This window comes from Mauremys reevesii, linkage group 2 (genome assembly GCF_016161935.1).
Source record: "Mauremys reevesii isolate NIE-2019 linkage group 2, ASM1616193v1, whole genome shotgun sequence".
NCBI classification, from domain to species: domain Eukaryota; kingdom Metazoa; phylum Chordata; order Testudines; family Geoemydidae; genus Mauremys; species Mauremys reevesii.
The window spans coordinates 133,066,750-133,079,960 of NC_052624.1; the positions used below are offsets into that span (position 1 = coordinate 133,066,750).

Genomic DNA, 13,211 nt, shown 5'->3' on the forward strand with positions numbered 1-13,211 from the left:
TGTGAAATATCACCTGCATGAAAGATTTAATTCCATTTTGAAATAAACACAACTTACAACCATTAGTGTAGACTACATTTTGTAAAGTTTTTAGTCTTTTACACAAGGTTTTAATGACAATCCAATAAAAATTAATGACCACTTCAGCCAGTTAGTGTGAACTGGCATATTTCCAGACATCAAAAAACATTGAGAATTTGATGAGGGAAGTATAACGTGCCAAAAGCATGAGAGTAAGCAAATAACCACTAGAATGACTGGAAGAGATGTGGTTCCTGAGGATTTGCTGAAATTGATGACCAATTTTTAAAAGACATATTGTGAGAGAAGCAAGTTACATCCCTGTAGAAAGGCCATTTTGATTGAAGCCCTTGAAGTAGTTTGGTGCTTTTGTTTGTTTGTATCTTTGTAATTAGAGAAAGCCTTTTTTTTAATGGGATCTTTTTGGCAAATTCTCAGTGTACAAATAAAGCTATGAACCCAGTCATCTTATTAGAAGTAGAGTGATTATTATACCTGGAACATTAATGGGGTAGTTGCAGATGAAAAGTTCAGACTCTTGGCCATGTGGCTTTCAGGATTATATTTTGACATGAATCCTTTGATGATGACAGTTTTAGCAGTTCCTTGCTCACCAATTAGTAGCACAGCCTAGACAAGGAGAGAATTCAAATGAGCCCAGAGATGCAAAAGCCAAGTGTGCCAGCAAAGCCTTATCAACTGCTGTATCTATGCTTCTCAGGAATGAAACAAAGAAATAAAAATGAAACTGTCAATGAGAAAAAAATTAGCAAACTGGAAGCAGTGGGCTGCTTTAGCACTGAACAATTCAAGGTGTATTAATTAACAGTATGTGTGGAAAAGAGTCATTAGTTTCCACTATACAACAGGGGATCCTTGCATTTTCACCTATAATTCCACACTGTCCTGCTATGCTGGAAGGAGGACAAGAGATGTGGTTTAATTAGGCTGCAATCTTATTCCTAAATGTCTGGAAGTACCCGTCAAATAAAAGTGTACAGTGCTGGTAGTTCCATAATCATTTACACATCCCCGGAAGCAGGGGTTACCCATCCTAGTCACTAGCCAACCCACTTCTGGGACTCTCCCCCATCAAATGAGGGTTAAGGCGTGCCATAAACTAAGGATGGTTGGTTGGCTCTCTGCCATACCAGTCATAGGAGCCCCGAACCTCTGTTTCTGCTCCTTTAAAGAATACCTCCTTTAAATCCTTTACTAATCCACTTTATCTGATCACATTATCTCTTCCCTGCAGAGTACCTGCACAGGATATCAGTTCCATACTTACATAATGAGTTGCAAATCATAGCCTAACTTCTGTTTCATATTTTCCTCAACTAAGCCATGTAACCCTCTGTCAGAAAGGTGAGGGAAAAAAACCCATCTTGCCTTGGCCAATATGGCAGTGAGGGAAAATGTCTTTTCCAGCCCTCTGAGAAAGGAGCGACTGGTGGAATGCCCACCATGAATCATGACAAAGCCTGGTATTTAACTACTTCCATGCATGGCAAGGTGGGTGCTGCTCCACCTGGTCCAGGTAAAAGAGGGTTTTTCCTGCCCTAATGTGGACCTAAATTGTTCCCCCTCTCTTCTGGTCACCTGGTGTGGGATGGGACACTGACCTGGTCAAGCTGCCGCAGCAAATCACTCTGGCAATCTAGTCTCTAAAGGGCCCACACACCTTTCCCTGCAAGCCAGACAATGGCCCCCACTGCTTAATGTGCGGTGAGGTCATTTTATTTAAGAACATAAGAATGGCCATACTGGGTCAGACCAAAGAACCATCTAGCCCAGTATCCTGTCTTCCACCGGTGGCCAATGCCAGGTTCCCCAGAGGGAATGAACAGAACAGGTAATCATCAAGTGATCCATTCCTTGTCGCCCATTCCCAGCTTCTGGCAAACAGAGGCTAGGGACACCATCCCTGTCCAACCTGGCTAATAGCCATTGATGGACCTATCCTCCATGAATTCATCTAGTTATTTTTTGAACCCTGTTATAGTATTGGCCTTCACAACATCCTCTGACAAACAGTTCCACAGGTTGACTATGTGTTGAGTGAAGAAATACTTCCTTTTGTTTGTTTTAAACCTGCTGTTTATTAATTTCATTTGGTGACCCCTAGTTCTTGTATTATGAGAAGGAGCAAATAGCACTTCCTTATTTACTTTCTCACCAGTCATGATTTTATAGACCTCAACCATATCCCCATTAGTCGTCTCTTTTCCAAGCTGAAAAATCCCAGTTTTATTAATCTCTTCTCATATGGAAGCTGTTCCATACCCTTAATAATTTTTGTTGCCCTTTTCTGAACCTTTTCCAATTCCAAAATATCTTTTTTGAGGTGGGGCAACCACATCTGCACACAGTATTCAAGATGTTAGCGTACCATGGATTTATACACAGGCAATATGATATTTTCTGTTTTATTATCTATCCCTTTCTTAATGGTTCCCAACATTGTTAGCAGCTAATTTAGACCCCCATCATTTTATACATATAGCTGGGATTATGTTTTCCAATGTGCATTACTTTGCATTTATCAACACTAAATTTTATCTGCCATTTTGTTGCCATTTATAATTTAACTCCCCCACCACCCGTGCGAATCACATCATTGACATACACAAACAAGAATGATACCTTGCCCTGCCCAGCAATTGTTTCAATAAGGAAGTCTGTTCTCACGTTATCGACATTTGGCACCAAGATGGAACCATACTCTGGAATGCTGTTAGTGGGGTACACATACTGTTCAACACGAGTACTCCAGTGCATCCATTTACCTAGTCAGAACAGAATAGGTTAATACTTCCAAGCTACAAAGAATTTGCTTCTATCCTATTCTCCAACTAGTAGTACAAGTGGATTGTTACCTATGAAGTTATCTTACCCTGTCCGGGGCAGTGGGCCCCACAGACAAAACCCACCCACTATGATGATCAGCAATTAACTTTACAAAGAGTATTCTTAAAAACCCATGGGAAGGGCCACATGACCTGTTGTTACAAGTGACACTTAAGATGAGAGAAACATCTTCCTGCATTTGCTCATTTGACAGCACTTTGTGATACAAAGTGCCAGCTTCCTTGTGTAGTCAGTTTCCCTTGCAGCAACAGGGAGAAACTTTATTAAAACCAGTAGTAAAGCGTGATTTTAAAACAAAAACTGTCAGGGAACATGGGAAAGTATACAAGCTGAAGTGCCTTCTCTATTAATTCTATGAAATATACTCTTTCAAGACCATGTCTCTTCAAATGTTATCTGGTATATACCAGTGGGTTACTAACCATCAGTTGCCACATAGTAGTCAAACATGGTATCTTCACTTCCTTCTGAGATACGGGGAAGATCAAGCTTTATTTTTTTATGATTACGAAGCCAGTGCTCCATTTTGCATCTGTCTTCCAATTCTAGCAATGCTCCAACACTCCACATGAGGGAGAAGGCGTACAGCCTTTCCAGGTACTCTGGTGTTACTTCCCCTCCTTGCTCCTGAAAGGTAAAGCATTGTTTTAGCTACTTTCATGGCTTAAGGCTTTCCAAGAAACAATTCCTACATCAGACTCTGCTTTACATGTTCAAGTTGAAAATCTTTAGATTTGATTTACATAAGTCTCAGTAGGTGTCCCTACCTATTCTCTAGGCAACCATTACACAAACGAAGAGCTACAATACATACTGTGTCATATTATTTATTTTCCTTAATTCAGAAAAATAGCCACCGGAAAAAAAACCATAGCAAACAAACAGCTTATTTCTCTCCAGAAGCCCAGGGAAAGATGAGTAGTTGGTTTATTAGTCCATTAAAGCCCCGACTCTGCAAATACATGTGTTGAATGGGTTACACTATGACACGAGTAGTCTCATTGCATTATGGATATGTGGTTACAGGATTCAGGCCTTAGACTCAAGGTTCCTTAGGGCAGAAACCTATTTTTATGCCTATAGCTTAATGCTCTTAAGAGACTTCTTCATGGGTATCTCTCTTAAATATACATGGAAAATTAACATGATGCAGTATGCAACTGCTCGCTTATTAAATGATGGCTCTCAGAGGCAGCATATGTTAACAGTGCTCTGAGGCTTGCACTGGCTGAATTTGTATTTTGGTAGAGTTTAAAAAGCCAAAATACACCTCTCCCTGTGCTATGCTGCCACAATTTTGGCTGGATCCCCTTTAAAAAACAGGAGGCACTGGAAGAATAATATTCATAGAAGCAGTTTTCTTTAAGGAGGCATGCGCTTCTCCCTCCATGGTCCAAATTTTCTTGCCTTCCAGGCACCCTGCTAAATTCATCTATTTGACTCGGCATAGTTGGAGGGCTGAGTCTGTTGAGATTAGGGTTTTTATATGGTGGCAATTCATGTAAAGAGGTGGGTTTGATTTACACATGGCAAAGTGAGTGGAAGGGATGAGTGCTGCTGCTTTGAAGTAAGTTTATTCATCTTACATTATTGTATTTTTCAATAAATGTCCAGACAGCGCTGAGCTTAAGGGGCATGCCATTGGGTACTGAGTATTAAACCAGAGGTGTTTAGTCTAAATATGGCCTCGTCTACACTAGCGGGAGGGAATCGATCTACGTTATGCAACTTCAGCTACGTGAATAACACAGTTGAATAACATGGCTGAAGTCAAAGTACTTAAGACCTACTCACTGCGGTGTCTTCACTGCAGTGAGTCGACTGATGCCGCTCCCCCGTCGATTCCGCCTGCGCCTCTCATGGCGGTGGAGTACAGGAGTCGATGGGAGAGCACTCTGGAGTCGATTTATTGCATCTAATCTAGATGCGATAAAGTGATCCCCGCTGGATTGATCACTGCCCGCCGATCCGGCGGGTAGTATAGTCATACCTTATGTTACATTTAAGGACATGAATAAAGTTATGCTTTCACATAAGGATAAGTAGATATGAATAGTTCTCGTGCAATTGGTCATATGTGGAATTGGTCTTTTTGCAGTATCCTCCATCAAGGCAATCCAGACAAATAAAAAAATTGGCCTGTATTTTGTCTTTAATTTAATTCTTATTGAATAATTTTGCACAGATGTTAGTGTTTGCTTATGAGAGTTCCCTGACAATATGGAAACAATTCGACTTTTAGAAGAAGCAATTTATTAATCAGAAAGATAACGACAGCAAGTCAGTTGGTTTGCCAGCCGCATGCTAGTATTTGCACTGGCAGTTCAATAGCAAAGAAACAAAGTGCACCTTCAAATGTGGCTGTAATGAAGTTAAAGTAGGGGGCTCCAACTGAGAAATTAGGCTGCAGCCTTTGCCAAAAATGGTGATGACTATAGCATCATGTGTACACTTGAATTTTGCTGTAATGGCGGTTAGTAATTATTGTATAGAGCAAAGGGAAAATGATGAAGTGTTGCATTTGTCAAAGAATTCTGCATAAACCAGGAAACAGACTGATAAAGACTAATATTTCCACCTTCTTGATTAAATATCATTGCTGTGGAATTATGTCCCAGATAATGTTCAGACTGCTGAATCTATTCCTGCTTTTATATTTCAATTCTACACAGCATTGACTTGGATTTTTCCAATGCCGTTGACACTGGGTAACCGTTCCCATTGTTATCAACAGTAAAACTACCACTGACTTCACTGAATGAAGAGGAAGATCAGTGCTGAACATTTTGAAAATTCCCCTTTTTCATTCCAGTACCTTTAGGCCTTGTCTATACTTGTGACAATGTGTAGGGTACATGTAACTACACATCACAGCGAAAAGCGATCTACGTCCACAATGCAGTTCATAGTTACATGCAACAGTAAAAGACTCTGGCAGCACAATAGACAGGCAAAGTACTGCTTGGGCATGTACATAGGGTATATATATTCTAAAGTTCTGGGTTGTCTTTACTCACCTAAGAAGTGCCTTACCATCTACACTGCTATTTATACCTTTGCTAGGGGAGTACAGTATCTGTACACTACACACCACCTTAAGTGAAGACATAGTCTTAATGAAAATCTAGACACTGAGAACTGAAATCTTCTCTTTAACCATAGAGTCAATATTCAGCAGCTTTGCAAGTTTCCCCATACTGCCCTGCTAATCCAATCTGCCTCAAACCTAGTCTCAAGAAACCATCTCTATTGGCATGAAGATGTTCACCATGTACATCTAACTCCTTGGCCACCCTTTTCTGTCTGCCAGTAAGGTTACTGAAAAGTGCCAATTTTTGAACACATCCTCTAAGACATAGTGCAAGGGAAAACTTATTTCATATAAATAACAACAAATAAAAATCTATCAGATAGCATTAACTTTTGATCACCACATTCAACATTTCATCTGTATTTAAGAAATTATAAGTGAAATGCCCTGTAGTCCATTATCCATTCTGTAAGCCATCCAGGTCATTTCTGTTATTAAAACACCAGTTAGAGTGACTGCTGTCTGATGTTGCATAACAATTCTTACAATTGCCATTGTAAAAATATCAGAAAAAGCACTATATAAATATATTGAAATAAATATGGATCATCCTAAGTGTCATTTTCCAATAAAAATTAGGTATTCACAGGTAAGATATTTTAAGCTCCCACATCTTCACAAGAATGTCTCTTCTCTAAATATCCTGGGGTGCTTTCTAATATGTACCCATGCAGCACAAAACAACGTAAATCAGAATAAATAGGTAGCAAAATATTGATCAGCTTACCTTCAAAGGGATAAGTCCCTGCAGCATGTTAATGCTTTGCATGATCACAAAGGCCTCCAGCATCTCGATCTTATATTCCAAGGTCTGGATGCTGAAGCGGTAAAGTTCTGGGAATGATGAAGTGTACAGCTGACGCAGAATTTCAGCTTCTTGAGGAGAACGTTTTTTCAAAAAGCCCTATTATCCACGGTGGGGAGGGAAGGAATATCCTTTAATTTCAAATCAAAACTTCAAAATATTTTTAAACGCTCTCAAGATTTTAGTAAAACAGACTCAGGTGACATGCTGACTTACTGAGATTCACCTTTCTTTGTTGATGCAAACAAAAGGCCAAATTCTGCATTCATGTGTATGTATAACTCCCAGTGGAAGTTGCATACACATATTAAAAAACAGAACTGCGCCAAAATCACAGACAGTCATTCATCACTGCTCATGAGACAAAACTCCCACTTTCATTCTCAATCAGCATAGCTGTTTTAAGTGCATTTCAACTTTGCAAAGTGGCTATATAAAAATGGAATTAGAGGTAGAACTCAGGGGTTAATTTAGCCTGAATAATTTTTATGTTTGTGAAATACTACGCCAGAACCCACCCAGATTTACCCCCAGAACCTAGTTTGGAAGTTCAAAATAACTGAGCTGAACACGTCTGGAAGCCACTCAGAAGACAATCATGTGGTCTTAAAATGCTATTTTTTGTTTATCTCTTGGCAGTAAAAATATACCCTATCTCTAATTGATTCCAACAGATATATAGTACCTTATACAACTCCCTCCCTCTCATATTCAAATTAGGCCAAAATTGGAGAAAATTTAGTATCCATTTTTTTTAATGTCCCTACATGCAATACATCAGGTCAGAGCTTTAGAGAAATACTTATGCTTGGTGTTCCCCAAGGGTCAGTCCTAGGACCAATCCTATTCAATTTATTCATAAATGATCTGGAGAAAGGGGTAAAAAGTGAGGTGGCAAAGTTTGCAGATGATACTAAACTGCTCAAGATAGTTAAGACCAAAGCAGACTGTGAAGAACTTCAAAAAGATCTTGCAAAACTAAGTGATTGGGCAACAAAATGGCAAATGAAATTTAATGTGGATAAATATAAAGTGATGCACATTGGAAAAATAACCTCAACTATACATACAATATGATGGGGGATAATTTAGCTACAACGACTCAGGAAAAAGATCTTGGAGTCATCATGGACAGTTCTCTGAAGATGTTCACACAGTGTGCAGAGGCGGTCAAAAAAGGAAACATGATGTTAGGAATAATTAAAAAGGGGATAGAGAATAAGACTGAGAATATATTATTGCCCTTATATAAATCCATGGTACGCCCACATCTCGAATACTGTGTACAGATGTGGTCTCCTCACCTCAAAAAAGATATTCTAGCACTAGGAAAGGTTCAGAAAAGGGCAACTAAAATGATTAGGGGTTTGGAGAGGGTCCCATATGAGGAAAGATTAAAGAGGCTAGGACTCTTCAGCTTGGAAAAGAGGAGACTAAGGGGGGATATGATAGAGGTATATAAAATCATGAGTGATGTGGAGAAAGTGGATAAGGAAAAGTTATTTACTTATTCCCATAATACAAGAACTAGGGGTCACCAAATGAAATTAATAGGCAGCAGGTTTAAAACAAATAAAAGGAAGTTCTTCACACAGCAAACAGTCAACTTGTGGAACTCCTTACCTGAGGAGGTTGTGAAGGCTAGGACTATAACAGTGTTTAAAAGAGAACTGAATAAATTCATGGTGGCTAAGTCCATAAATGGCTATTAGCCAGGATGGGTAAGGAATGGTGTCCCTAGCCTCTGTTTGTCAGAGGATGGAGATGAATGACAGGAGAGAGATCACTTGATCATTGCCTGTTAGGTTCACTCCCTCTGGGGCACCTGGCATTGGCCACTGTCGGTAGACAGATACTGGGCTAGATGGACCTTTGGTCTGACCCAGTATGGCTGTTCTTATGTTCTTATCACTGCCTTTTAAATACGTATGTAATAAAAGATGGTAAAGCCCCAAGTTGCTCTACTGGGAATACTTTCATCTTCCATATTTGTCTGTAGTTCCAAAGGATAATCTTGAGGCTTTTGTTTGTATACTTTATTTTGGTGCAGGTTTTCCTGTGTTTACTGATATTTCTTCTTTTATCCTGCAAGTTCATTTTTCCTGTGTCTGACAGTAATTGATGCACCAATATTGCTGGCCAAAATTCCATTTTTTCACCAAGGCCCTGGTTTTGTGTAGTCTGACTCATCTCCAAGCTAATATTTCTCCAGATAATAATTTCTCTTTTTCCTCACATACCCCTCCTTAATACACCTCAATACAGCATTCACTACTTGATGCTTGTAGTTCAGAACAGTACTACAATAAATTAAGAAAAAGCTAAATGAGACTTTTTCCATTTTGGAATCAATTTATCTGTAGTTGTATATACTTTAGCAATGCAGTACTCTATCCAAATACCTATGGCAGATTCAGATGTCTTCAGGCCAAGAGATTTAGAATGGAAAGAAACCATTTAAGATTATTTCCTGAATGTGTCAGTTCTGCTAATAATAATTTTAATAGCTCTTCTTATATCTAGCACATGCCATGCTTTTTTCCTTCAGGGACGAAGAAGAATTTGGGCATAGAGAAAAATAATTTTAATTAGGTTATGGAAAAAAATAATCAAATCTGACAGTGAATGACTCAAGAACATAAAGTGCAACCCTACACTCTTGGAAGGTATAGCAAGAATCATGACTACTAACAGTGGAGACATCTGACTGTTGTGCTGATTGACTGCAGCTAGGAAGCATACCTTTATGGAGAGAAAATATGAATAAATATCAGAGGGGTAACTGTGTTAGTCTATTCACAAAAACAACAAGGAGTCCGGTGGCACCTTAAAGACTAACAAATATATTTGGGCATAAGTTTTCGTGGGTAAAAAACCCACTTCTTCAGATGCATGGAGTGAAAATTACAGATACAGGCATAAATGTACTGGCACACTAAGAGAAGGGAGTATAAACAGGTGTGCTGGAGAATAAATAGATGGCATTGGTTCAAATGGCTGAGTCATGAGAGTTTGTAATATTGTGGTCAGGTCTAAGGCCAGAGAAATAGTTTTAACAGTTAGTTTATATAGGCTTGTTGCCTTAAGGAACTACCCCAATCTGGTAATCTACCAGAGATTAGGATCAATTTGCCTTCATAATACCACATAACTCTGCAGATGTTGGTCTCTGGGTTAATTTCCCTCTCTTGACTCAGCTGTGAACCATCTGATCCATACTCTGGGGTAGGACAAAAGAGGTAGAAATTCTGCAGGATGATAGGCGCTTGTAACCTGGCAGAAATCTCAGTTAGGATTTGTTAATCAAGAGTCAAGGTATAGGATCAGTTAATTCTAAATGGGATAAGAGATCCTTTCCTACTGAAAAGATGGATTAAGAGTTCCATTGTCTGAAGCTTTGTTTCTCACGACCAATCTGGGGACAATGAATACGATAGCCATTTCTTCCTATCTGAGCTTCGATTCATTCTTCCCAGAAGTTGAAGGATGTACATAAAAAGGAAATTTTCATTTGTGAGAGAAAGCAATTATTCCCAGTGATCATTTTTCCCTGGTGAAAAGATGCCAAGTTCACATTTCAAAAGAAGGTGTGTATGTTCACCAGGAGATAGCCAAAGTTCCTGACGATCAGATAAAAACTTATTGAGTAAGGATCAGTTTACAAGAGTCTACAGGCTATTTGTGAAGAGACTGGCTAACCTCTTTTGTTACATTTAATATATGTACATTGAGTGCACAGGAAATGAAGTACATTGGTTTTATGGTTAGACCTGCTGTCAGTGCCACTTTGCCAGTTTACATATATCAGTGTTGGATTGGATCAGGATATGCTACTTCATTAGGTGATCCTCAGTCCAGAAGGCCTGGCTGGCCTTATACATAATAAATTAATGCTCTGAGCCCTCTGACCTGACCTTCCGTAAGAGGCCATCATCCATGGTCAGGAGTTTGAGGTCCAGACTGTGAAAGGAGGATCCAGAAATCACATGGGCCTCTTGCTTCCATCAGGACAATGAAATGATCACTATGTTATCTGAACTTCCCTCCACATTTCTTGTTGGGAATGATTCCAGGATGTTAAAAGTAACCCCTGAAGCTCTTCTGTGCAATTCTGCCCAATGAGTTAACTCTCCACATGGAGACTCACACATCCAGGAATTGCTATTTAACTGAATGGCTAACAGTTCTGTGACACCATAAAAATCAGAGTTTGGATCCTGTCAAGTTTTCCCTGTTGGGAAGATTGACTGTCCCTCTTTTGATTTGAGTTGACGAACCTCCAAAGGGAATCAAAGAGTTCTTCAACCTTATTTCCAAACTGTGTGTCTGAAGCATTAAGATGGTGCTGTGAACGTTTTCCTGCACATAAGGCTTTAAGTAAACCACTGAAGACTAAATACAAATAAGTTACCGGTCTTCAGTGTAATTATGGTCAATATCAAAACCTTCAGGAACACCTAATACAGGGTTTCTCAACAGGGGTCGCCGCTTGTGTAGGGAAAGCCCCTGGTGGGCCGGGCTTGTTTGTTTATCTGCCCCATCCGCAGGTCCAGCCGGGAGCCGCGGATCGCTGCTCCGGGCTGCTCTGGGCCGCTCCATCAGAGCAGTGATCCACGGACAGTGGGAGCCGCGATCGGCCGGACCTGTGGACAGGGCAGGTAAACAAACCGGCCCAGCCCACCAGGGGCTTTCCCTACACAAGCGGCGACCCCTGTTTGAGAAACCCTGACCTAAGACAAACAATACCTGTTTTGTCAATTAGCTAATACCGGTACTAGAGATTCTGTGGATAAATCAGAGGAAATGTTAGAGCCCAGTGTACTGGTTCCATTACCCTTAGTTCTAGGAAGGGGGTAAGGTCCTTTAGGTGGGCTGATGCAATACTTGTCTTGAAGTTGAAGAGGGAATAGGAAGACATGGAGGAACATGGCACCACAGAATATATCCATGATGCCCTCTCCCCAACCCTTACCTTGTCTGAATTAGATTCACTGCACTCGGAGCTATTGGGTGCTTGGTATTTTTGAAAATCAGGCCCTTTATTTAAGAGCCTAAATATAGCTTTAGGATTTTGGCTTTAGGTTCCATATTCTTAAACGCAGACTGAAATTCCAGAATGAAAAAGTGGAAAGTGTAATAGACCACCCAAGCTTCTAAACACTTAAATCTTTCAGTATTCAGTACCACCACCTGGGGCATAGTTATGTTAAATGATCATCTGGCAGTATGTCTAAGAGACACTACAATTAAATGCATTTACATAGTGTTTCAACTGAATAAATAGACTGGATAAAATGAGTATCCCCAAGTTATAACCTAAGCACAATGAGCTACTTGAAAATCATTGATATTCAACATTCATTAAATATACCTAACTGATAAACTTCTACCAATATATCGAATCATCTATTATTGTGGACCATACCTCAAGAACAGGGCTCCAGTTGAGAACTGATGAACTCATGAAAACCATGCCATTCCTTGACACAGTAGCAGGGGAAGCATTGTCAATATTATGAGGCTCAAACACTATTTTACAGTTTGGTGCCATCGGAATACGGTCTCCATTAGCTAGTGTTAGGGTTCTATTATCATCCAGTACAGAGTTCAGGTTCTCAATCCAAATAGCATCAACAGGACCATCAAGAACTATCCAGATGTGCTCACCTGCAATCCAAAGAACATGTCTATAAAGCAAATCATATGGTCTCACAAGCATTACACTTTATTGTACAGAATATTGCACACTAAGTCTAATTGTAACAACAAGAAATACAAAAGAAACTGTATCAATTCAGTTTCTACCAGTTTGAAATAAAGCATTTGATCTGTTTTTGTCCATATCCAAATGCTTCTCTGTCCCACAACACATAAAGGTAGCATTATCTGCCCAACACCTGGTAATAATTGTAATATTCTGGTCAACAGCTTCATGGATTTTTACTATCTCCCATCTTAAGAATTTTAGCTCTTCATATAAACTCCCATTTAATTAAATCATCAAAACTCAGGGTAGAAATTCTGTACTTAAAAAAAAAAACTCTACGAATCTTCTGGTTCCAAAGGTTTTGATAAAGCTCAAACGAGAATTCCTAAACTAATTAGGAAATATAGTTAATACAAGTTGTCAGAAAATCGTTAGGCACAATTTCATGTAGTTTACACTAACTTTTACCATTCTGATCCAGCTCCCATTGGAGTTTATGGCCATTTTTCCATCTACTTTATTGGGAATTGGATCAGTCTTTATTTCAACGGGTTTTTGTCCTGCAGAAGCACAATAATCAGTCTTAGATAGGAGCCATTTGCAATATTGTGAAGTCTTTTTAGGCCAGTTAATCTATAGACAATATTACCAAATTTCAACTACAGTAATTTACCTTAAACAATTTTTATCAATAGAGAAATGACTACGCAATAGTCAAA

At 39.4% G+C, this 13,211-nt stretch overlaps 1 protein-coding gene across 1 annotated transcript in view; it reads right to left on the reverse strand.

The window, feature by feature from the left end:
• Positions 1-13,211, reverse strand: part of DNAH5 (dynein axonemal heavy chain 5) — a 284,226-nt gene that overhangs the window by 102,007 nt on the left and 169,008 nt on the right. The window contains exons 43-47 of the mRNA XM_039526328.1: positions 12,211-12,452; positions 6,708-6,884; positions 3,312-3,516; positions 2,665-2,807; positions 517-651 (exon numbers count right to left, since the gene is read on the reverse strand). Coding sequence (XP_039382262.1) covers positions 517-651; positions 2,665-2,807; positions 3,312-3,516; positions 6,708-6,884; positions 12,211-12,452 — 902 coding nt within the window. The remainder of the gene's footprint in view (positions 1-516; positions 652-2,664; positions 2,808-3,311; positions 3,517-6,707; positions 6,885-12,210; positions 12,453-13,211) is intronic.